This window comes from Chiloscyllium plagiosum, unplaced genomic scaffold, assembly GCF_037043375.1.
Source record: "Chiloscyllium plagiosum isolate Xiang-an unplaced genomic scaffold, Cpla_swu_hap1 HiC_scaffold_7, whole genome shotgun sequence".
NCBI classification, from domain to species: domain Eukaryota; kingdom Metazoa; phylum Chordata; class Chondrichthyes; order Orectolobiformes; family Hemiscylliidae; genus Chiloscyllium; species Chiloscyllium plagiosum.
In genome coordinates this window covers 83,188,327-83,212,218 of record NW_028270145.1, presented here as the reverse complement: position 1 = coordinate 83,212,218, position 23,892 = coordinate 83,188,327, and the positions used below count along the sequence as shown (strand labels likewise).

The window sequence follows — 23,892 nt, the reverse complement described above, 5'->3', positions numbered from 1 at the left end:
TGTATCTGGAGAGGGAGAGATCCATGGAATTTCAGGCAGACAGATATGAAGAGAACTTCCAACTACAGCCCTAGAAGCAGGGATGAAGGAAGTCAAAATGGATTGGACTGTGATCTCCTATGACTACAAAGATGATGATAGTGAGGCAAACCTCTAGAGCATGCTACTGCCTGCAAATTCCATTCCAAACTGCAGACACATTTTGTGCTTTTCCTTTTCAAGAATATGCAAGGACAGAGATTAAAAAGTCAGTTTGAACTCTGTTGGGGTGTGCTGTTGCATTCAGAAACTGACACTGCCTGTGGTTTAGAGGATAGCCCCTGTTGCGCACTCCCTTCCCTTTGGGTTGATCTAATGATTCGACTATAACTGGCAAGGGACTGTTGCAGAATTAAAGTGTCAGGGTCTTCTAGGATACTAGGCAGTAACCTGCATGCTGGTCTACCTATGGTCACATACTAGTTGAACCTTATGAGAATGGAATTCCTCTCGGTTTTAACATTGAACAGTGTTGACATGCAGCAAAGAGACATTCTTTGAGCTCATAGCACCTGTGGAAGACCTCCGCTTAGCAAAGCCACCTGCTCATTCCATCTGTTTTACTCTGGCACGAGAGAATGGAATTAATTAACTCATTGAATAGAGCACCTCATTGACCTCACTTACACAATATCAATGACAAATTGTGAAATGTTGCAAATATCTCCAACTCCAGTCCGAAAGGAGTCAGATGCAAGAAAGTTCATTGCCACAGTCACGTTCACAAAAATTGGCAATGTACCCAGTCTAGCTCTAAAGCCGTAGCCAGTGGCAGATATCAGTGAGTGCTTCCTTATTGAAACACTGATATCCCACACATTATTTTGCTCCTGAGGTTCAGTTGGTGAGTGCCTGAGCACCCAGAGTGGATTTAACTTTTGGCTCTTTTCCTACTCTTTCTCCATCTTCACCAATTCATTTTGTTCTGTCTGACCTCTGTTCTTTCACCAATTCATGGAATATTCCAAAGTGAATTCATATTAGTGGACCCATGTCTGGGACCAATGGATTAGTGCAGAATTCTTCAAGTAGAAAAAGCACATGCAGAACTGTCTTGTTTTTGCTGTGTAGACCTTTGTACTTAAAAAGCTACAGGAAATGTTAAATACTCATAGAACCTTCACACGTAGAAAAATTAATCAACAGCTCATTTTAAGTAGTACCGGTGAGGGCTTGGGCAGATGTGAGGGTGGTGTCTACTCTTGATGGGAAATTAGGGTTCACTGTAAGGGGCTTCGAGGTCGTTTAGTGGAGAATTGAAAAGTGGTGCAGTGGTAATGATCCAGAAGGCCTGGGTTCAAGTTCCATATGGTCCAGAAGTGTGCAATAACATCTCTGAAGAGGCTGGTTAGAAAATATCAAGTTGAGTATTGAGGTTCAAAATAGATATCACTGCTGGTATCAAATCAGCAATGTCTGCTCTGTACATTTCGACAGCCATTCATTGTCTTGGCTCCAGTGTCCTAATCAGCATGGCATTTCCTGTGATAAGTATTGAAGCCTGAGGACACCAACTAACATAAAATGAGAATGAGTGATAGTAATTCGTGCTGACTCTTTTTGGACCAAGATCAATGCAAGTGAAAGTAAGAATGGGTGAGGTTTATCATATCATATCAAATTCCTGTCAGATCAGATTGACTGAAGTTCCTCCCTGGGAAGAAAAAAAGATGGCACTTTGTAAATCTGTAACAAGCACAACATTTAATTATCTATTTAGCAATTCAATTTAGGGCGAGGCACTTAGGAAGAACATTTTTTTGAAGGTAAGATTGAAGTTTGAAAAGTGGTGGTGTTCACAATTAAAATGAGAGCAATGCTGGATCTGTTGGAAAACGTTCAGCAAAACGCATATAATGTGATTAAGTAGGAAGCATTCTCCAAATATCAAAATAGATTGGGATCAGTTGCCTGTTTCTGAATGCAAATAGGCTGTGTTCCACAACATTAAGGAAAAGTCAGTGTTATCTAAAACACAACCATTTTCATTCTAAAGGAAAAGCAATACATCAATGTGTGCAGAGGACAATCCATTTCCAATTGTATCAATGTAAATGTTTATATAACTCATTATTTTCTTAGCAACTCTTCATTTATTCTGAATGAGTCTTTCTTTACATTTCTAATGCCACCAGTTGATCTTTTTGCTTATTGGCACAAACTTAAGTTGGGGACACTTGCATTTTAGCTAGTTTACTTTATTCTGTATAGTACATTGCTGAAATGATGCCCTTAGATCATAATCTTATGTGGTGCATCCTGCCAAGAGCAATAGATCAGTAGCATAAATATTTCATTCACACAATCTCTTAAAATTAGTTCTTCATGGAGAAATCATGTTTGAAGGAGTGATATGTCCACTGGTCGTCTTTCACTATTTAACTGGTCACAGACATTAAACAGGAAATAGTACATGTAGATAATTCAGCTTTGTTACGCTAGTATTAAAAGGTTTTTGGAAGTTTTCTCAAATTCTTTACCCTGAAAATCAAAACAGAATTTGTCACTCATTACATTTTCCACATGAAGAGTGAGCATTTACACAAGGAACTCATTTTGTAATTTTCAAATGTGTGAACTAATTTGATTCATCTTTGTATTCACACATTCATGCAATGATTCAATAGTTCTCTTTCATAATTCTCCAGCATCAACATCAAGAAAAATTAGCATTTCTAAGGGGTCTCTTGGTCTATCTGTCACTACAGATTGTATTTGACCATCTTACTAATATAAATTTACAGTATTAAAACTCATATAACACCAGGTTATAGTCCAACAGTTTTATTTGGAAGCACTAGCATTCAGAGCGCTGCTCCTTTATCAGATGGTTGTGGAGTATAAGATCATAGACACATATAGCAAAAGATTTATAGCAAAAGTTTACAGTGTGATGTAACTGAAATTATGTATTGGAAATCCAGGTCTTTTTCAATATATAATTTCAGTTACCCCACACTGTAAACTTTTGCTATAAATTCTGTGTTTTACGATCGTATAATCCACAACCACCTGATGAAGGAGCAGCACTCTGAAAGCTAGTGCTTCCAAATAAACATGTTGGACTATAACCTGGTGTTGTGTGATTTTTGATTTTTAGTTTTGTATACCCCAGTCCAACACTGGCATCTGTAAATCATTAGATACACTGTGTACACTTTGGTTTAATTTCATAAGTGTCTTCACCCTTCATGAAAGCTGTGTACTCCTATAAGGATGAGATAGGACAAATGCAAGGGGGGGGGGGGGGGGGGGGGTACACCTCTGAGCTTCTCTTACATATTATTCCATAGTAAACAAGATCTCAGTCCGCATTTTTGTCCCTCCATCTGTGTCAGGACAGATGCTAGGAATGAAAAATGATGGACAAGACCCAATTCTAAGATTCCTGCCTCCATTCCTACCTTTTTTTTAATGGCCCAGGATAGAGTGCTCATGTCTATCCAACCTGTGCCTACTTGATGGGATATCAGCCTGCGCTAGAATTGAGAGAAGATGTTAATGACACTGTAGAGGAGATGGAGCCCTTGCAGGAACCCCAACCTCACTATCAAACCGGCAGACAAGGGAGGCGCAGTGGTAGTTTGGCGCACCGATCTTTACATTGCTGAGGCTAAACGCCAGCTTGTGGACACCTCCTCCTACTGCCCCCTTGACCATGACCCACCTCCTACCTACTGCCCCCTTGACCATGACCCACCTCCTACCACCAAACCATCATCTCCCAGACCATCCATAACTTCTTCACCTCAGGGGGTCTCCCATCCACCGCCTCCAACCTCATAGTCCCACAACCCCGCACTGCCCGTTTCTACCTCCTGCCCAAAATCCACAAACCTGACTGCCCCAGCCGACCCATTGACTCAGCCTGCTCCTGCTCCACCGAACCCATCTCTGCATACCTCGACATGGTCCTGTCCCCCTTAGTCCAAGAACTCCCACCTACATTTGGGACACCATCCATGCCCTCCACCTCCTCCATGATTTTCGCTTCCCCGGCCCCCAACGCCTTATCTTCACCATGGACATCCAGTCCCTATACACCTTCATCCCCCATCACGAAGGACTCAAAGCCCTCCGCTTCTTCCTTTCCCGCCAACCCAACCAGTACCCTTCCACTGACACCCTCCTTCGACTGACTGAACTGGTCCTCACTCTGAACAACTTCTCTTTCCAATCTTCCCACTTCCTCCAAACCAAAGGCGTAGCCATGGGCACCCACATGGGCCCCAGCTATGCCTGCCTCTTCGTCGGATATGTGGAACAGTCCATCTTCCACAGCCACACTGGCACCACCCCCCACCATTTGCTCCGCTACATCGAAGACTGTATCGGCGCTACCTCGTGCTCCCATGAAGAGGTTGAACAGTTCATTCACTTTACTAACACCTTCCACCCCGACCTCAAATTTACTTGGACCGTCTCAGACTCCTCCCTCCCCTTCCTAGACCTCTCCATTTCTATCTCGGGCGACCGACTCAACACGGACATTTACTATAAACCGACCGACTCCCACAGCTACGTAGGTTACACCTCCTCCCACCCTGTCCCCTGTAAAAACGCCATCCCATATTCCCAATTCCTTCGCCTCTGCCGCATCTGCTCACAGGAGGACCAATTCCAATATCGAACAACCCAGATGGCCTCCTTCAAAGACCACAATTTCCCCTCAAACGTGGTTGACGATGATCTCCACTGCATCTCCTCCACTTCCCGCTCCACCGCCCTTGAACCCCGCCCCTCCAATCGCCACCAGGACAGAACCCCACTGGTCCTCACCTACCACCCGACCAACCTCCAGATACATCGTATCATCCTTCGTCATTTCCACCACCTCCAAACAGACCCCACCACCAAGGATATATTTCCCTCCCCTCCCCTATCAGCGTTCCGGAAAGACCACTCCCTCCACGACTCTCTCGTCAGGTCCACACCCCCCACCAACCCAACCTCCGCTCCCGGCACCTTCCCCTGCAACCGCAAGCAATGCAAAACTTGCACCCACACCTCCCCCCTCACTTCCCTCCAAGGCCCCAAGGGATCCTTCCATATCCGTCAGAAATTCACCTGCACCTCCGCACACATCATTTACTGCATCCGCTGCACCCGATGTGGCCTCCTCTACATTGGGGAGACAGGCCGCCTTCTTGCGGAATGTTTCAGAGAACACCTCTGAGACACCCGCACCAACCAACCCAACCGCCCCGTGGCTGAACACTTTAACTCCCTCTCCCACTCCGACAAGGACATGCAGGTCATTGGCCTCCTCCATCGCCAGACCATGGCAACATGACGCCTGGAGGAAGAGCGCCTCATCTTCCGCATAGGAACCCTCCAACCACAAGGGATGAATGCAGATTTCTCCAGCTTCCTCATTTCCCCCTCCCCCCACCTTATCTCCCCAACCCTCAGACTCAGCACCGCCTTCTTGACCTGCAATCTTCTTCCCGACCTCTCTGCCCCCACCCCCTCTCCAGCCTATCACCGTCACCTTAACCTCCTTCCACCTATTGCATTCCCAACGCCCCTCCCCCAAGTCCCTCCTCCCTACCTTTTATCTTAGCCTGCTTGGCACACCCTCCTCCTTCCTGAAGAAGGGCTTATGCCCGAAACGTCGATTCTCCTATTCCCTGGATGCTGCCTGACCTGCTGCGCTTTTCCAGCAACACATTTTTCATCTCTGATCTCCAGCATCTGCAGTCCTCACTTTCTCCTAGGACGCCTATTGTGTAGATGTGTCAGCTCTGGAGGTATGGCTTCAAAATTGCCATCCTTGCCCATTTGCCTATCTCCTTTCTCGCCTCTGGACAGCTTCCACAAGTGGCGGCCCCAACTCTAGTTATTCCCACCAACCCATGGTAGAAATTGTATGGGATCATTACAAGCCCAACTCTGCCTCACCTCAGGGATACAAGTCTCAAGAATTATTTCAACAGTATAATGCAATATATCTGGTGGTTTAACTTATTTAAAAGGCAAAGCTAGCTCTGTGAATAAGCTCTGCTTAAATATACATTACAGTTGGTATATTTAGAAGACAATTTTAAAAAACTTTTAATGTATATGTTACTTCAATGTAACCACCACTCACCAGAAATCAGATAATATTGATCTTCATATTATGAAGCAGATTTGTTTCAAATGTGCAAATGGTCAGCATTTGACGTTGTGATAAAGGGTGGTTTGTTATTCTCCAAGCCATGAAGGTCAAACCAATAATGCTGCTGCAAAAGTTGATGGAAACAAAGCGGTCAGTGTTTGTGATTGTTATGAGGAAATCTGTGTACTCATACAAAGATGAGAGAGGACAAATGCAAACAGAGCTGAGTGGGAGGAAGGAAAAGGAGACATAGCCAGGGAGATATTTTGATGAGTGAAGAGATGGGAGTAAGAGGAGAACAAATGATTGTATTTCCAGTTTTCCAGTCAGTCACATTTTACTGCCTGCTTGTTTTGTTGTAAAACTGAAGACAGCTGGGAACCATGTTGGGTATTTACATACATCCAACAGTCTAGTGCTGATGTGATGTTTAATGATCAACATTTCTGGACCCTGCATGCTGCCAGAGTTGGTTCAGATTTAAATCTTATCTGGTATGGGGAAGTATTTTCCATGTGTTTGTGCCAAAGCTAAAACGAGGCCTTTTGGGTGTGAATACACTTCCTCCTACTAAGTTTCTGATATCTTAACTAGCCATCTTATAAGTATCAGAAGTATTGTTGATTGCTTCCTGTAAAGTTTGATAAAGAATGTTAAAAAGATATGAATTTCCCAGTAGACAATGTAAATATTCTAAAAATTGGTTTCTATATCTTTGAATGTACATGATAATAAATATACTAAACACTCCTTAGCAAATAAATAATCTTCTGAATTATAGAAAAAACCTTTACTCTTGTTTATTTCTTAACACAACCAAAAGGACCCATTGGTGCTTTGCACTGTACTCTCAGCAGGAATATAGTCTTCTATATAAAGTGACAGGCTTGTCCCAACTTTAACAGGATCTCTTTTCTCTGTCCACCCAGGGTGAATTGGCTCATATCTTTTTAACACAAAATTGCTTCACTTAACCTTCTCTGAGCTTAATCACATAGACTTCAGTAGTGCAGTGCCCACTGTCAACACCTTGATCTTTAAATCTCTTGTTTCTTTGAGTCCAGAATTTGACCTCATCGGTATCCTCAGTTATGATTAACCCAAAACAGCCCTTTTTTTTTCAGCCTGACAACATCTGTTATGAGTTTTCTTACCCTCATTTGTCTGTCTGGCTACCTCTGAGAATTTATTAATCTGTTACCAGCAAGACCAACTGCCTCACCTTTTGGATCCAGGTGTTAACACTTGCACCTAATTTCCATTAGTTTTACTTTGAATTTGTCATAACTAACTGAAGCAGTGTACCAGAAATGCACTTTTATCTTCTATGTTGAAGTTAAGGATTCCTAATTTTAAACCTTACCCATTTAAAACTCCTCTCCCAAACCCCAACAAACACACAACAGAACAGGAAAGAAAAAACAAAATGTCAGGATTCTGCACCAGTCCAAATCACAAAACAGCCATATTGGATTTGAAACATTCACTTTGTTTCTGTCTTTACAGCAGCTATTAGACTTATTGAGTTTCTCCTGAGTTTCTGGTTTGTATTTCGCATTTACAAAATCTGTAGTATTTTGCTCTTTTAAAACAAGATGGGTTGGTTTCACAATACTTATAATTCTTTGATGTCACCATGATCGTTGCTGTGTAAGTAACAACAGTTTTTAGTTCACTGGCTGAATTGTTGTACTTGGGCTCAGTCCATCTCCTTTTGTTTTATGATTATTTCTTTCATTGTCTCTAAATGTAATTTTTTGCTCTTTTGACAAAAAAATTTGGAGAGCAACCTTTTCGAGAAACAGGAGAAAGAGTGAGAGATTGATACAGCCAATTTCTGGAAGTTTCCTTGATTTCTTCATTCACATTTCCCTTCACAGAGTCCGTATTAAGCTTCAACCTGACCAAGCGAAGGCTTGTTATTATGCTGAGTTGTCCTCAGGCCACAATACCTGGTGCCAATTCATCTGGACTAAATGCACCCGAGAAGCAATATTGTCTCATATGTGTCAGTTAGCTTTCCTTTGTTTATTTTCTGCAGATGCAAACAAACCCTTGCACACACTCTCCTTTTAAAGCAGTATCTATTTGTTTCATTTTTAGTTCATAGTCAAAAATAAACACGTATGGACTTTTCCAAGTTTGTCTCTTTGACAAGCAGGTCACATAGACTCATCCCTGGTCCAAGTTGGTATGACAGGCAGGCAGGAGGCTGGAAGAACAAAGCAAGCCAGGCAGCATTAGGAGGTGGAGAAGTTGACGTTTCAGTGAAGCCACCTAGGCATATTTTGCAGGGCTTCACATCACCTTGTCCAGCCTAGTTAATTTAGCTTGAATTAGAGAAGACCGTTATCATCAAGTCCAGCATCCATAACCACATTAGAAAAGGGAGCCCAGGTTAAAACACAGATGAGTTTTACTTGTGACTGTGTAAAGGGTAGAGCTTGTTAATTGTTAAGTTGTTGACAAAAGTCTATGTTATGAAAATTCTCCTACTTAGGACATGTCCAGTGCTGACATTATATTTTTCAATTGTTATTTTATCTGGTTTACTCTTGGACAAAGAATCAGGTAAAATGACTGAGAAAATTGAGTCTCAAACGCATTTATCAATATCAATCAAATTTGGGATTAAAAGCAATCCAGTTCTCTTTAATCGACTGTGAGCGAAATTAAACTTTATTGCTGTCATTGAACATCATTGCCAGTGAATGATTTGATAAGAATAACGCAGTGTGCATCCTCTAGTCAAGTGGCATCAGGCCAAGAGTTCTATTTTGAATTATAATTGGTTCAGCACCACAAATTTCTGTATGAAAACAAAATGCTGGTGTTACCAAAACCCTTTCCTAACACTGCCCCCACCCTGGATGCTTTTTCTGCCAAGTTTCTCCTCTTACCATGATGGCTGTGTTTTCTTATTGGATATGACTGCATGTGAACTATAAGACCATAGGACGTATGACCAAATTCAATTTCTAAGTTTAATTCGGTCTTGCTTGATGTGTACAAGACCTGAAGCCCACCAAGGAACACTGGCTGTGTTTTTTTCATTTTTGACAGGCTTTGAGACCATATGTAGCATCATTATCATGTTGTGGCAAACTCAACAAGAAACCAGTAGAATAAGAAATGTGTTTTCCATTTATAGATGTGACAGGAAGATATATTGGTGATTTAGATTTCATTGTAGAAACATACTGAAAAAGCTCAATTAAAGTACATAATTTGTAAATGCCTCCTTTCATTGAAGGTTAGCAGCCTTGGACAGTGCATATTTTGTTCACTTGAATTTAGCATTCGCTGAGCTGCTTTAGTAAGGCTTTTTTGTACTTTCTCAATAAGACTGCTCATGACCTGCTGCTCAATGAATCATTGTTTTCATTCCTTGTTTCTAGCTCTTTTGTTAAAAAGTTGTGATATTTAAGGAATTTTTCCCACATGCCGACAATGCTTTCTCAGTATCTTGCAGGAAACCTCTTATCTACAGGTCTGCTGAAAGGCAACATGGTTAGACCTTAATTTAAGAAATTGGAAGTTAGTGTTCAACATGTTACTGAATGCATAAACCAAGCCTGGCGAATTGTACCAATAAGAGGGACAAGAGCAGCATAGAATCCCTAAAGTGTGAAAACACGTCATTCAGCCCATCGAGTCTCCAAAGAACAGCCCACCCAGCCCCAACTTCTAACCTATCCCTGTTATCCTGCATTTCCCATGGCTAACCCACATATCCTGGACACTGGGCAATTTAGCATGGCTTAACCTGCAGACCTTGTGGGACATTGTGGGAGGAAATCAGAACACCGGAAAAAACCCACACAGAACCCCGGGGAGGACATGCAAACTCCACGCAGACAGCCACCCAAGGAATGGAATGGAACCTGGGTCCCGGGCGCTGTGAGGCAACAGTGCTAACCATTGAGTCACCAAGCCACCCAGCAGGTGTTGTGGGAATACAAGCAAGATTGCCTCAAAGCTGTGTGCAGATGCATGGCTTGGAAGCCACTGCCATGCATGGCCCAAGGATGTCTGGGCAGCAGTAAGTGCTCGTGAAAGGCTGTTCACCCTACAGACAGCTAATTTTCCATTAGAGTGCCTCACCTCAGCACCACCATTGGTATTCAAGGAACCTGGCGTCAGAGAAGGGGTCTCTGCTCAGTGACATTCCCTGTCCGCCCCTTCTTCTTGTAACACCAACCCTATGAGCCCCACCCAGCAAACCTCCCATCATCTCCCATTCAGTTGAGAGCTTCAGAGATCTCTTCCTGAATTAGTATGTTGCCAGCTATTGCCAGTGCTGTCATTGGCACTGATTATGCCAATCTGCCAGCCTACAATTGTTTTAGGAACTCTAGATAACAGAGTTTCCATCCCCACGGCCGTGCCTGATATTCCTTTAAACAGGTTTCTACATACTCCTATAAACACAGCCAATCCTTTCTTTTAATCCACAGGATTTCATAATTTATTGATTAATTTCTATCAATTGGTTGATGAATTAGATAATGTTGGTCTTTCCTGTGTGGTCACATTTACAGCTTTGGTATCTGTTGGAATGGCCTTGAACAAATTGATAATGCTTTTTGCTTCATTCCTTTGAAGTTAGTCTTGTTAACATCAAATTATAGTCTTTGAAGCTGGGTTTCCATTCCGGGCTCAGGGCCAAAAATTAAGACCAGTTTTCTTGACAAATTGGAAAGTGTCAGCCAGTTAGTAGCCAGTGAACAAGTTTGCTGTCTGATTAAGGACACATGGGGGAGGGTCTCCAACAGATATTGATGGCAAGGAAAAGGGCACTTCAATGTGGAGGAGTCCTCAAAAGTAAAGGTCAGATTTTTAAAATAAAAAAGTAAAATGATTGCATCCACAGGACAATTAACAGCTGCAGATGTGGCCTGGCGACCATGGTGGGTCCATGATGTGTTACTGCACTGAATTAGTTAAGGGCCATCCCTTCCTGCCGTCTGACTGCATTGTTTCACTGGTCCTATTGTGACCCAACGTGTAAAATCTGCATGCCATCTGGAAATCCTGACCAGATTCCAATCTGGTCTCTATAAAAATGGGTTGGGAACTTTAAACTGAACTGATTCAGTGGCTTGCACTTTGAATTTACGAGTCCAGTTGGTTCAGATCCAACCCCATGGCCATCTGACAATCTTACCCTGAGTTTTTGCTGTATGTGGTTGAGCCTGCTCTGGTGCGTTATTATGACAAGCTGCAAAACTGTTCTCTAACATAACAGTGTGATATTTTCAATTTCCAAAGTGAAAGATTCATTGTGGAAAGCTTATCATTTGAGATATGGAGAAAGTGAGGACTACAGATGCTGGAAATTAGAGTTGAAGAGTGTGGTGCTGGAAAAGCATGCTGCCTGACCGGCAATGCTTTTCCAGGACCACACTCTTCGACATTAGAAATATGCTATGAACCAAGATTGTCTTATCTCATTCTATGTAAGACGTTCGCCATAAAGCGATGTTTGATGCTTTAAGCTTTTTGCTGTAGAGTCCTCTGTGACAGAATATGCATTCCACATCATTTCATTTTAAGTGGTAATGCACAAGCCAAAGATTCAAACCACGTTCTGCTGTTTAGAATTTTTCAGTGTATTCGAGTAGGTAACTTTTCAGTATGACCTATTTATTAACTTAACCTATTGGCAGTCATGATGTGTTGAATACTTCTGTTTTGCGGATTCAGCTTGAAACTCTCATTTCATGCTAGGCCATCTGACAATCAACATGGACAATCAATACCTGGTGGTATTATCACTAGACTGTTATTCCAGGTAATGTTCTAGGGACTCAGTTTTGAATCCTGCTACAGCATATAGTAGAATTTGAATTCAATAAAAATCTGGAATTAGGAGACTAATGAAGACCATCAAACAATTGTCGACTGTAGAGGAAAAACAAGTTTTCTAGGGAAGGAACTGTCATCTGCCAACATGTGACTCCAGATCCACAGTAACATGGTTAACTCTTAACTGTTCTCTCAGCAACTAGGGAAGTGCTGACCTAGCCAACGATGCCCTCAGCCCATGAATAAATACATTAAAAAATTAATGCATTCTGACCCCATTGTCCGATCAAGATCGTAAATAATCTGGACTTTTGCATTTCAGTTTCCCAAAAATATCATCCCATAAATTGCATTGAATTTCAAAGGTCAGAGATCTTCTTTCAGGAGAATTTCCCAGGAGAGTGCATTCTTTGTTTGTCTCCTTTCCACTAATTTTGGACTTCCTCTGATTTGTTTGCCATCTCAATAAAGGGCTTTTCGATGCTTCAGGGCAGATTTACTCTGTTGTACTTTAGTGACAAATAGGTATGAGCTTAAGTACACAAGTGCTTGAATAATTTTGCCTTTCATCTGAGTCTTTAAATGGATAACGTTTTGTTCATGCCATGTAATTTGGGTAATATGCTTCACAAGGAATCCGTATATTGTAACATTAAACAGACTTGCCTAGTGACTCTATCCAGTCTATTAGAGGGGGGAAACATGAAAGCAAATTTACAAAATCCTGCAAAATAATTGCACATGAGGCAGGTCATTTGAGTAAATTTTAACCTGGTCCAGCATGTTCATTAAAAGCTGCAAATACTCTCAGCAATAAGCAGCAGACAGGTCAGTTACTGTGTCATGTTTTATAACAGCTGTCAACAGGCACACTGAATAATGCATTTACCACAATACTGCCAATTTTAACATTTTTTTTTAAAGTTGCGTTTGATGTGTAAGTTCTCCAAGAATACTTTTCAACTGTGTTAATTCAACAAAATTGGCTACTCATTCAGAAGCTAACAGCAGACAATTTCAAATCCCAACAAAATCCTGAACCAACCAGTATTTTGTTTCAAAAGTGCTAGATATTTAATAAATTTTTTGATGGTGTTTGCATTTTAATATTTCACAGTTTATTGGGTGTAGTTTTGTCCATCATTTTTACATCTTCACTTTGTTCTATTCTTGTTGGTTTGACTTATTTGGAACCATTGTGCAGTGTATTTTGTGTGAAGTTTACATAGACTATTTGTATAATTTGCATAATCTGCTCGCTCATGAATTATTTATGACATTAAGTTAAAACTACAATCCATATGAAATTTCTGCAGATTAAAGCGTTCGCTTGAAGTACTCTCTTTGATCAAGATAATCTGGTCTCTGCCTGCATTACAAACAGTTCATTGCCAGCAATTCACTATTTGCTGTTTTATACCTGGTTTTATAGAATATGGACGCTGTTTACTAGATTTGTTTTGGAACATTCGATTCAATTTGTATCATCGATAGTCACAGGTGAGGTGCTGGAAGACTGGGGGTTGGCTAACGTGGTGCCACTGTTTAAGAAGGGTGGTAAGGACAAGCCAGGGAACCTAGACCAGTGAGCCTGACGTCAGTAGTGAACAAGTTGTTGGAGGGAATCCTGAGGGACAGAATGTACATGTATTTGGAAAGGCAAGGACTGATTAGGGATAGTCAACATGGCTTTATGCGTGGGATATCATATCTCCCAAACTTGATTGAGTTTTTTGAAGAAGTAACAAAGAGGATTGATGGGGGCAGAGCGGTAGATGTTATCTATATGGACTCCAGTAAGGCGTTCAACAAGGTACCCATGGGAGACTGGTTAGCAAGGTTAGATCTCATGGAATACAGGGAGAACTAGCCATTTGGATACAGAACTGGCTCAAAGTTGGAAGACTTTGGTGGAAGGTTGTTTTTCAGACTGGAGGCCTGTGGCCAGTGGAGTGCCACAAGGATCGGTGCTGGGTCCTCTACATTTTGTCATAAATGACTTGGATGTGAGCATAAGAGGTACAGTTAGTAAGTTTGCAGATGATGCCAAAATTGGAGGTGTAGTAGACAGCGAAGAGGGTTACCTCAGATTACAACAGGATCTTGATCAGATAAGCCAAAGGGCTGAGAAATGGTAGACGGAGTTTAATTCAGATAAATGCGAGGTGCAGCATTTTGGGAAAGCAAATCTTAGCAGGATTTATACACTTCATGGCAAGGTCTTGGGGAGTGTTGCTGAACAAAAAGACTTTGTAGTGCAGGTTCATAACTCCTTGAAAGTGGAATCGCAGGTAAATAAGATAGTGAAGAAGGCGTTTGGTATGCTTTCTTTTATTTGTCAGAGTATTGAGTACAGGAGTTGGGAGGTCATGTTGTGGTTGTACAGGACATTGGTTAGGCCACTGTTGGAATATTGCGTGCAACTGTAGTGTCCTTCCTTTCGGAAAAATGTTGTGAAACTTGAAAGGGTTCAGAAAAGATTTACAAGGATGTTGCCAGGGTTGGAAGATTTGAGCTATAGGGAGAGGCTGAACAGGCTGGGGCTGTTTTCCCTGGAGCATCAGAGGTGGAGGGGTGACCTTATAGAGGTTTACAAAATCATGAGGGGCATGGATAGGATAAATAGACAAAGTCATTTCCCTGGGGACGGGGAGTCCAGAACTAGATGGCATAGGTTTATGGTGAGAGGGGAAAGATATAAAAGACACCTGTGGGGCAACGTTTTCACACAGAGGGTGGTACCTGTATCGAATAAGCTGCCAGAGGAAGTGGTGGAGGCTGGTACAATTGCAACATTTAAGAGGCATTTGGATGGTTATATGAATAGGAATGGTTTGGAGGGATATGGGCCGGATGCTGGCAGGTGGGACTAGATTGGGTTGGGATATCTGGTCGGCATGGACGGATTGGACAGAAGGATCTGTTTCCGTGCTGTACATCTCTTTGACTCTATAACTAAAAGTGAGACATGACTTGAGTAAATGTATAGGTCAGGGCATTTAGAGACAACATAGGAGTTCAGTGCGGATGGGAAGGTGTGCTTCTTGCTTGCATTGTTTTAGCTCATTGTTTTTGTAAAATCTTTGTAACAGAATAAATTGAAGCCCAGGATCAGGGGTCCAGCACAAAAGAGTGATATCACAGTTGCATAAAAAATTGTGGAAAATGTCTAATGTGGACGTAGAGCTTGACAGAGATTATTGAAGTTTCTCGAACAAATAATGAGACAGAGTGTATGGACAAAGGGTCAGGAATCTCATTTCAGGCACATGAGATAAGAGGAAAACTAAGAGATGGGGGGCAGTCAATGCAGGACTGAGGGTATTATACTGAAATGCATGCAGTATCCAAAACAAAAGCTTGTAGTACAGATTGAAATTGGCAAGTACAATGGGGTATCACAGATGTGGCTGCAAGGGGATCAGGGCTGGAAATGAATATCAAGGTATATGCATCCTATTGAAAGGATAGGACAGAGGGTCAGGATTGCCATGTTGGAAGAAATTAAATTAAATCAATAGCAAGAAGTGACATATAGTCAGAAGGCACGGAATTGGTGTGAGTAAAATTGAAGAACCATGAAGTGTGTGAGCCTCCTAACAAGAGTCAGGAGATGGAAAAGGACTGTAAGAAAGCGACTATTATAATAATCATGAGGGTCTTCAATATGCAGGAGGACTGGGAAAATCAGCAGATCTCAAGAAAAGAAATTCATGGAATGTCCATGAGATGGTTTTTGAGCAGCTTGTGGCAGAGCCCTTGAGGAAACAATCTTCTAGGAGAAAGTGAGGACTGCAGATGCTGGAGATCAGAGCTGAAAATGTGTTGCTGGAAAAGCGCAGCAGGTCAGAAGATCTTCCTGACCTCTCCGCCCCCACCCCCACTCCGGCCTATCACCCTCACCTTGACCTCCTTCCACCTATCACATTTCCAATGCCCCTCGCCCAAGTCCCTCCTCCCTACCTTTAATCTTAGCCTGCTTGGCACACCTTCCTCATTCCTGAAGAAGGGCTCATGCCTGAAACGTCGATTCTCCTGCTCCTTGGATGCTGCCTGACCTGCTGCGCTTTTCCAGCAACACATTTTCACCCTTGAGGAAATGGGCAATTCTGGATTGAGTGATGTGTAATGACGCAGACCTGATTTGAGAGCTTTATGTAAAGGAGAGCCCAAGGGAGCAGTGACCATAATATGATAAAATGATGGAATTCACCCTGTAGTTTGTGTGGGAGAAGTTGGAAACCAAATCAGTGGTGTTACAATTGAATAGAGATAACTGCAAAGATATGAGGGAGGCACTGGTCAGAGTTGGCTGGAAGGGTAGCCCAGTAGAGAAGATGATAGAACAGCAGTGGTAGGAATTTCTGGGGATAATTTGGGACAGCATAGGTTTATCCCAAGGAAGAACAAATATACTAAAGAGGATGTTGAGGCAACAGTGGAAGGCCAGGCAAGTTAGTAACAGCATAAAAGCAAAAGAAAATTCATACCATGTGAAGATTAGTCAGAAGCCAGAGGATCGGCAATCCTTCCAAAACAATCAGAAGATAACTTAAAAAAAACAATAACAGGAAGAAATAAAAAAATAAGCTAGCTTATACTTTAAAAGAAAATTACAAGAGTTTTTTATTTTGGTATCTAAAAACTGAGAGAGAGAGAGACAAGACTGCTTGGAAATGAGGCTGGAGAATGAATAATGGGGAACAAAGAAATTGCAGAGGAGCTGAATACGTACTATACATTAGTTTTCACGGTGCAAGACACCAGCAGCATAACAGAACATAACAGATAGTCAGGAGCCAGAAGTGAATATAATGGCCATGACTAAGGAGAACATGCTGAGGTAGCTGAAAGGTCTGAAGGTGGATAAATCACCCAGACTGGATGAATTACACCCCAGAGTTCTGAAGGAGATAGCTGAGGGGATTATGAAGGTATTGATGTTGATCTTCCAGGAATCTGGAGTCAGGGAGGGTCCCAGAGGACTGGAAAAGGGCTAATGTAGCACCCCTGGTTAAGAAAGAAGGAAGATGGCAGGAAATGGTAGGCTGACTTCCATTATTGGTAAGATTTTAGAGTCCATTATTAAGGATGAGATTGCAGCATACTTGGAAGTACATGCTAAAATACCATTACACAGCTTCGTCAAGAGGAGGTCATGCCTGACAAATCTGTTAGAATTCTTTGAGGCAGTAACGAGTAAGTCACATAAAAGCGAGCCGGTGACAAAAGGCCTGTGACAAAATGCTGCACAGGAGGCTGCTAAATAAGATAAGAGAGCAGGAGTAAAGGCACCTTTTTTGAGGATGGCACCTAGTGACTAGTGGAGTTACACAGGGGTCTGAGAATACTATTAATGGTTTACATTAATGATCTGGACAAAGGAACTGAGGGCATTGTTGCTAAGTTTGCAGATGTGGTGCAGGAAGTGTTGAGGAAATGAGGGTGTGGGTGAGGTTCAGAAGGGTTTGGACAGGCTCGGAGAATGGGCAAAGAAGTGCCAAATGGAATACAATGTGCGAAAACGTAAGGTTATGCACGTTGTTAGGAAGAACAGAGGCTTAGACTATTTTCTAAACAGGGAAGTGCTTTGGAAATCTGAAACACAAAGGGATTTGGGAGTCCAAGTTTAGGATTCGTTTAAGATTAATATGCAGGTTGGCAGTAGGAAGGCAAATGCAATATTAGCATTCATTCCAAGAGTGTTAGAATAGAAGAGCGAGGTGTACTGCTGAGACTGAATAAGGCTGTATAGACTACTTTCTAAATGGGGAGAACATTCAGAAATCTGACGTGCAAAGGGACTTTGGATCCTAGTCCAGGATTCTCTTGGGATAAATTTGCAAGTTGAGTCGATAATTAGGAAGGCGAATATATTGTTGGCATTTATTTCGAAAGAACTAGACTATAAAAGCAGAGATGTAGTTCTGAGGCTCTATAAGATTCTGGTCAGATCATACTTAAAGTATCGTGCGCGATTTTGGGCCCCATACCTCAGGAAGGATGTACTAACCCTGAAGGGGGTCCAGAGGAGATTCACGGGAATGATCCCAGGAATGAAAATCTTAACACATGAGGAACGTTTGAGGACTCTGGGGCTATATTCGATGGAGTTTAGAAGGATGAGGGAGGATCTGATTGAAACTTACAGAATACTGACTGGCCTGGACAGGTTGGACATTGGGAAGATGTTTCCAGTGGCAGGAGAGACAAGGACCTGAGGGCACAGCCTTAGCGTAAAGGGAAGAATCCTTTAGATTAGAGATAAGGAGAAACATTTTCAGCCAGAAAATGGTGAATCTGTGGAATTTATATCCTAAGAAGGTTGTGCGGGCCAGTTCATTGAATATGTTTAAAACAGAAGTAGATTCTTGATTGCCAAAGGGATCAAAGATTAAACAGGAAAATGGGTTTGAAAAAATGATCAGCTATGATTGAAGGGCGGAGTAGACTTGATGAGCAGACCGCATTTGAAATGTACTGATCAGTTTTGGGCTCCGTATCTATGGAAGGATGTGCTGGCCTTGGAGAATCTCAAGAGGAGCATTACAAGGAAGATCCCTGGAGTGAAGGGCTTGTCATGTGAGGAGCAATTGAGGTCTCTGAGTCTGTACTCCATGGAGTTTAGGTGGATGAGGGGGAGGCATCTCAATGAAACTTACAGACTACTGAGAGGCCTGGAAAGAATGGACAGGAAGAAGATGTTTCCACTACGTGGAGAGATTAGGTACTGAGGGCACAGCCTCAAAATGAAGGGATGACTCTTCAAGAACTAAGATGAGGGAGAATTTCTTCAGCCACAGGGGTGTTAATCTGTAGAACTCATTGCCACGGAAGACTGTAGAGGACAAGTCATTAAGTGTATTTATGACAGGTTCTTGATTGGTAAGAGGATCAGGGGTTACAGAGACAAGGCAGGAGAATGGGGTTGAGAAACATATCAGCCATAATCAAAGGGTGAAGCAGATTCAAAGGACCAAATGGACTAATTCTGTTCCTGTATCTTTTAGTCTCATTAAGGTCTCAAATACTTCTGCAATTCAACAATTGACTGCAATTTTGTGGGAACAAATACTGATTTAACATGTACAGATGTCAAACTTCAAATTTAGATCATAGTTAAGTACACATTAACAATGCTAATGCAACAATTACTGAAGGGTTTGTAATATATTTGTGTTTGGTTGCCATTATTTACTGCTTTGTTTTTATGAAAGCATTCCAAAGATGTTTATGAAAAGTTTGAAGAAGAAATTGATCTTGGCAGCAATCAAAAATGTGTAGTTATCAAATTGACTGACTGTTATAATCACTGGCCCACATTCATTTATTTAGAAATCAGTGGCTGATTATATAGAAGTCACTATGACACTGCACATTTGTGCTCCTACCCAGAAAAATTTCTACTCCGTGATATGAACAGCAATTAGCAGAGGCCATGGTATAATTATATTGTCACTAGACTATTAATCCAGATAATGTTCTGAGGACTTGGGCTTGAACCCCACCGTGGCAGATCGTGGAATTTGAATTCAGGAAAAATCTGGAAATAAGAGTCAAGTCGTGATCATATAAATCTTTGCTGTTTGTCAGAAAAACCCAATGTCCTTTCAGGAAAGAAACTGCTGTCAGTATCTGTTCTGGCCTACATGAACTCCAGACCCACAGTAATGTGGTCAACTCTTAACTGCATTCTGGGCAATTAAAGAGGGGCAATAAATGTTGACCGAACCAGTGACATGCTCATCCCATGACTGAGTTAATGTCCTCAAGTAAATGAAAAAGTCACAGAACATTTATCTGGAAATAAGGACTATGAAGGTACTTAATGACCTTTCTTTGACTCGGGGACATTAAAGACTGCAGACGCTGGAAGCTAACGTCAATAGATGTGAATCTGGAAAAGCACAGCAGGTCAGACAGCATCAGCCGAGCAGGAAAGACAACATTTCGAGCCAAAACCCTTGTTCAGGTTTTGGCCTGAAACGTTGTCTTTCCTGCTGTGCCTTTCCAGCTTCACACTTATTGAAACTGACTTTCCTTTGTTTTTATTTTTTCTGCTTCGGTCCTGCCCTCCCTTTCCTTCTTTTCCTTTCTCTCCTTCCCTCCGTTCCACCCAGAGTGGAGCACTGTATCAGGACTTTTAGAAGTGACTTCGGGCCACAGGTTATGTGTGGCCAATGTTAGAAGTTCAGAGGTCAGTAGGTACATAACTTATTGGGACTCGGTGAGAAGTCAAGAGCATTTGAAAAGCTCTGTACAGTTAGAACCAAGATAGAAATTTAGAAGTCAATAGACACAGCAGAATGTCGGACTTAGGGTGCAGGAAAAGTCCTGGGAGCTGCTGGATTTCAGAAGAACCCAGTATAGTTCACTATAGCTGTGAATGAAGGTGAAGGAAACACACAAAAGCTGTATTTGCTTTGTAAACTGACCCAAATTGTAGTTCAGGTAACAAACCTGGGACAATACTGGCTTGGCAGACCTATTTTTTTGTGAAAAGTTGGATGAAGAAGTACATTTCCCAGAATCTAGGAAGCAAAGTCTGGGAAAGGGAAGCATATCACCAGACTTAGAGCAGTCTTTATGGCAGCTGTTGAGGGAATCTCAAGGCCAGATCATCGAAAGGGTGCAGTTGGAGACTCTTATGAAATTTTGTCGTGGCCTGTTTTGTAGCCAAAATATCTGGGACACTGACAATGCTGAGAAATCCGTGGGATCTTTCTCAATTAGAATTGCAGTTTGATGTGGTCAGCTGTTGTTTGTCTATTATCCATATTTGTCTTCTGTTTATTTTGTGATGTTAGAATATTTCGTATCCGTCTTTGCACTGTCTAAACCTTTTTTTTGTCAATAATCTTTGCATGTTTGTTTAAGTTTTATTTGTAATAAATGAATAAGAAAGAATTAAGCATTACTGAATAATATAGTGAAGAAATGATTTGGAGATGCCAGGGTTGGACGGGGATGTACAAAGTTAAAAATCACACAACACCAGGTTATAGACCAACAGGTATAATTAGAAGCACACTAGCTTTCGGACCGTCGCTCCTTCATCAGGTGATAGTCCAGTTGTGTGACTTTTAACATAGTGAAGAAAGGAACAGTCTTTAGGAATCAATGCACCTCTCTTACCTGTGGCAGTAAAAAAAAGTACAACTGTTAACCATTACATACAGAACAAGTTGTTACACTAGAGATTCTGACCTGGATTTTATGATTTGACACTTAACTAATTTAATTGTATGTGACTTTCATTAGACTACCATAATCATCAGCTTTATTTCTCTGTTGTATGGCAGACGTATACTACTTGTTTAGAACAGCAATCATTTAGAAAAAATTAGAGTTCTAAAATGGAGGCTATTAAAAATTAAGTTATGCACTTCTTGTATTATGACAGTGGGAGCATTTAAATTCACTGAAATTAAGCGTTTTAATACTTGAATACACCTTGCTTGCCACCAGAGTAATTCTTTTTACTGCCTATTTGGTTAATGTGCCCTGCAATTTTTTTTCCACTTTTTAAGATCAGATTCCTGAGATTACTGATCTGGAGAATGGTGGCCTGTGTGATATTCGAATCTATGAGTGCAACAGCATCCGAGTATTTGGTCTGGGCTTCAGGGACTCGCCCAGTCTCCAGTGTGAAGCTACTACTCTAAAGGTAAGAGGTATGCACTCATTTGGATGCTTTAGCAGAATTGTCCATTCCCTTGCCAGTGCTTATGCAGGCTTGTGGGTCTGTAAAATTCCCCAGGTGGTCCTGCGGCCCACATACCTTGAACTATCTGCAATTTTATGAGCAGCTGGTGAAGCCTAAGGCCACCAGCCCACCATCACCCCATTCCTGCCCAGTGTCCATCCTGAAACTGACAGAAAGCGTTCAAGGGCAGGTGGAAAACAGGCCGGTAACACTGAGCATTCCTCAGCCCTCTTTCATATTGGGGGATACAAGCACACACTCTCAAGCACAGCCAGACCCTCACACAGCACCAACCCCACCCCACTCCACTCACATTTCTCCCCCCCCCCCCACCATCACCAACCCACCCCACCCCATCAAGAGGTTATGTCTCTAGATAATGAAAACACTTCAGTGTGCAATTCCCTGCTAATTCTTTGTGTTGCAGGGGCAGGTAGTCATAAGATGAATCCTAACCCATAGTCCCATTTATACATCTCTTATCCTTTGTGTCAATAAAACCTTAAAGACTATCATCTTACTGATAAACTAGATATTGTGAGCTATTAATGTGTAACAAACACATTTTTAAACAAATTACCATCATTGAAGCATCTGCAGGTAAAAATCTGATTCATATTTAAGAAAAAAAACTATTGACATTCTTTCTGCAAAGATTTATGAGATATTAAATGATATGGATTTTTTTTCAAGGACGTACAAATTGCTGAGTATATTTTGCTGCACAGCATGAAGTATGGACTGAAAAACCAATAAAGCCAAATTTATTCTCAGCTAAATCTTAACCAGGGCAACAATTTACTTCTATAGCGATAGAATTGAAGACTCAAGAGTTGAAGATAGTTAGTTAGACAGCACTTGGAAAGTCTCTGGTCACAAGGGCCAGGGCTTTTAGGATAGAAAGGTTTCTCATTCTGCCAACTGAGGAGTTGGTGTCTATGTATGTCAGCCAATGCTGACTGACTTTCTGTAGCCAATAAACATTTCAAGGAGCAATACTTGGATAGGGTAATCCTCATCCTGATAGACCAGACACAGTAATGGGCAGAGCTGGGACAGCAAGTAGTCAGCTCAGTTGAAGACCATGATTTTCCCTCTTTTTCGCTCAGGTTAGGACCAAATGTGTTATATGTAGACTAAATCATTGACCCCATTGCCTGTTTCTATATTGTATATTCTATGTAATACTACCTAATAAAAAGACCAGGGGCTTAATTTTTGGCCCAGCCAAGTTCGCTTAAAAAATACACCACTGGCCTGCATGTCAAGTCTGAAATAACTCCACAAAAGCTGGTATCCCAGCACCAAGTCACCCTTTATTTAGACATACATTGTGCATGACACTGACCCAGCTAGCACAGAACCAGCTCTGAGTGAACTTAATCTCTGACACTCCTGTTTTTTTTTGGTTTTTTTTCTTCTTTTTTAAATCTTTTTTTTAACCTTTTTTTAATGCAGGTGTGAGACACAGTGAAAGACACAAAGTGCACGAATCTTTATTCAAATTCCACCACCAGGAAGATAGGAAAACACCCGGGTGGCCAGTGACAAACACTGCCCTTCACATCAAAGGACAGTGCTGTGTGATCAAAACAGTGAGGGGGAGGGTAGGGACTAAATCAAAATAGAGTTGGAGGGAGAAATGATGCACTCCACTCCCTGCGGCGCCCACCTCTCCCTGAAAAACTCCAGGATGTTGGTGGACACCGCGTGCTCCTTCTCTAAGGACACCTGGGCCCTAACGTACACTCCTGTTTATATCTGACAGCCAGGACTCTTTGATTGGACAACGTTAACAGCCGCAAATCAGAGAAATCTTATTTTGATATCCACGTCACTGACCTTGTTCCAATCATAACATGCTTCTGGCTCCAAACTGCCAGATACACACATCCTTCCCAACTTGAAGCACTCTCTCCCTTCTCTTGTATTGCAACCTGCTGCTTCTTTCAAGCAGTAAGGCTACAAATTGGCTGTCCAACTTTGCAAATCTTTCAGTCTTCCTTCGTTGGATAGACTACACAAAGTTTAGGAGCTGATCACCTCGCACCTTTGACTGTAAAATGACCACACCTACTACATTATATGCCTGTTGCTTTTATTGGATGCTTGTGGAGGTTAAGCTGGAGTGAAAGGTTCTCATTATTGTTGGCACTTACAATCTCCTGTTGAGTGTGTGCCAGTCAGCTTGAACAACAGAATCAGGCAATGATATGCACCCTCCATGCAGAGGTGTCCC

At 41.9% G+C, this 23,892-nt stretch overlaps 1 protein-coding gene across 4 annotated transcripts in view; it reads left to right on the top strand.

Annotated features, from left to right (window-relative positions):
- LOC122551720 (von Willebrand factor D and EGF domain-containing protein) overlaps positions 1 to 23,892 on the top strand; it is a 279,556-nt gene that overhangs the window by 158,776 nt on the left and 96,888 nt on the right. For all 4 annotated transcript variants that reach the window (XM_043694080.2, XM_043694081.2, XM_043694082.2 and 1 more), the window contains one exon: positions 21,478 to 21,614. In XM_043694080.2, the coding sequence (XP_043550015.2) occupies positions 21,478 to 21,614 (137 nt within the window). The remainder of the gene's footprint in view (positions 1 to 21,477; positions 21,615 to 23,892) is intronic.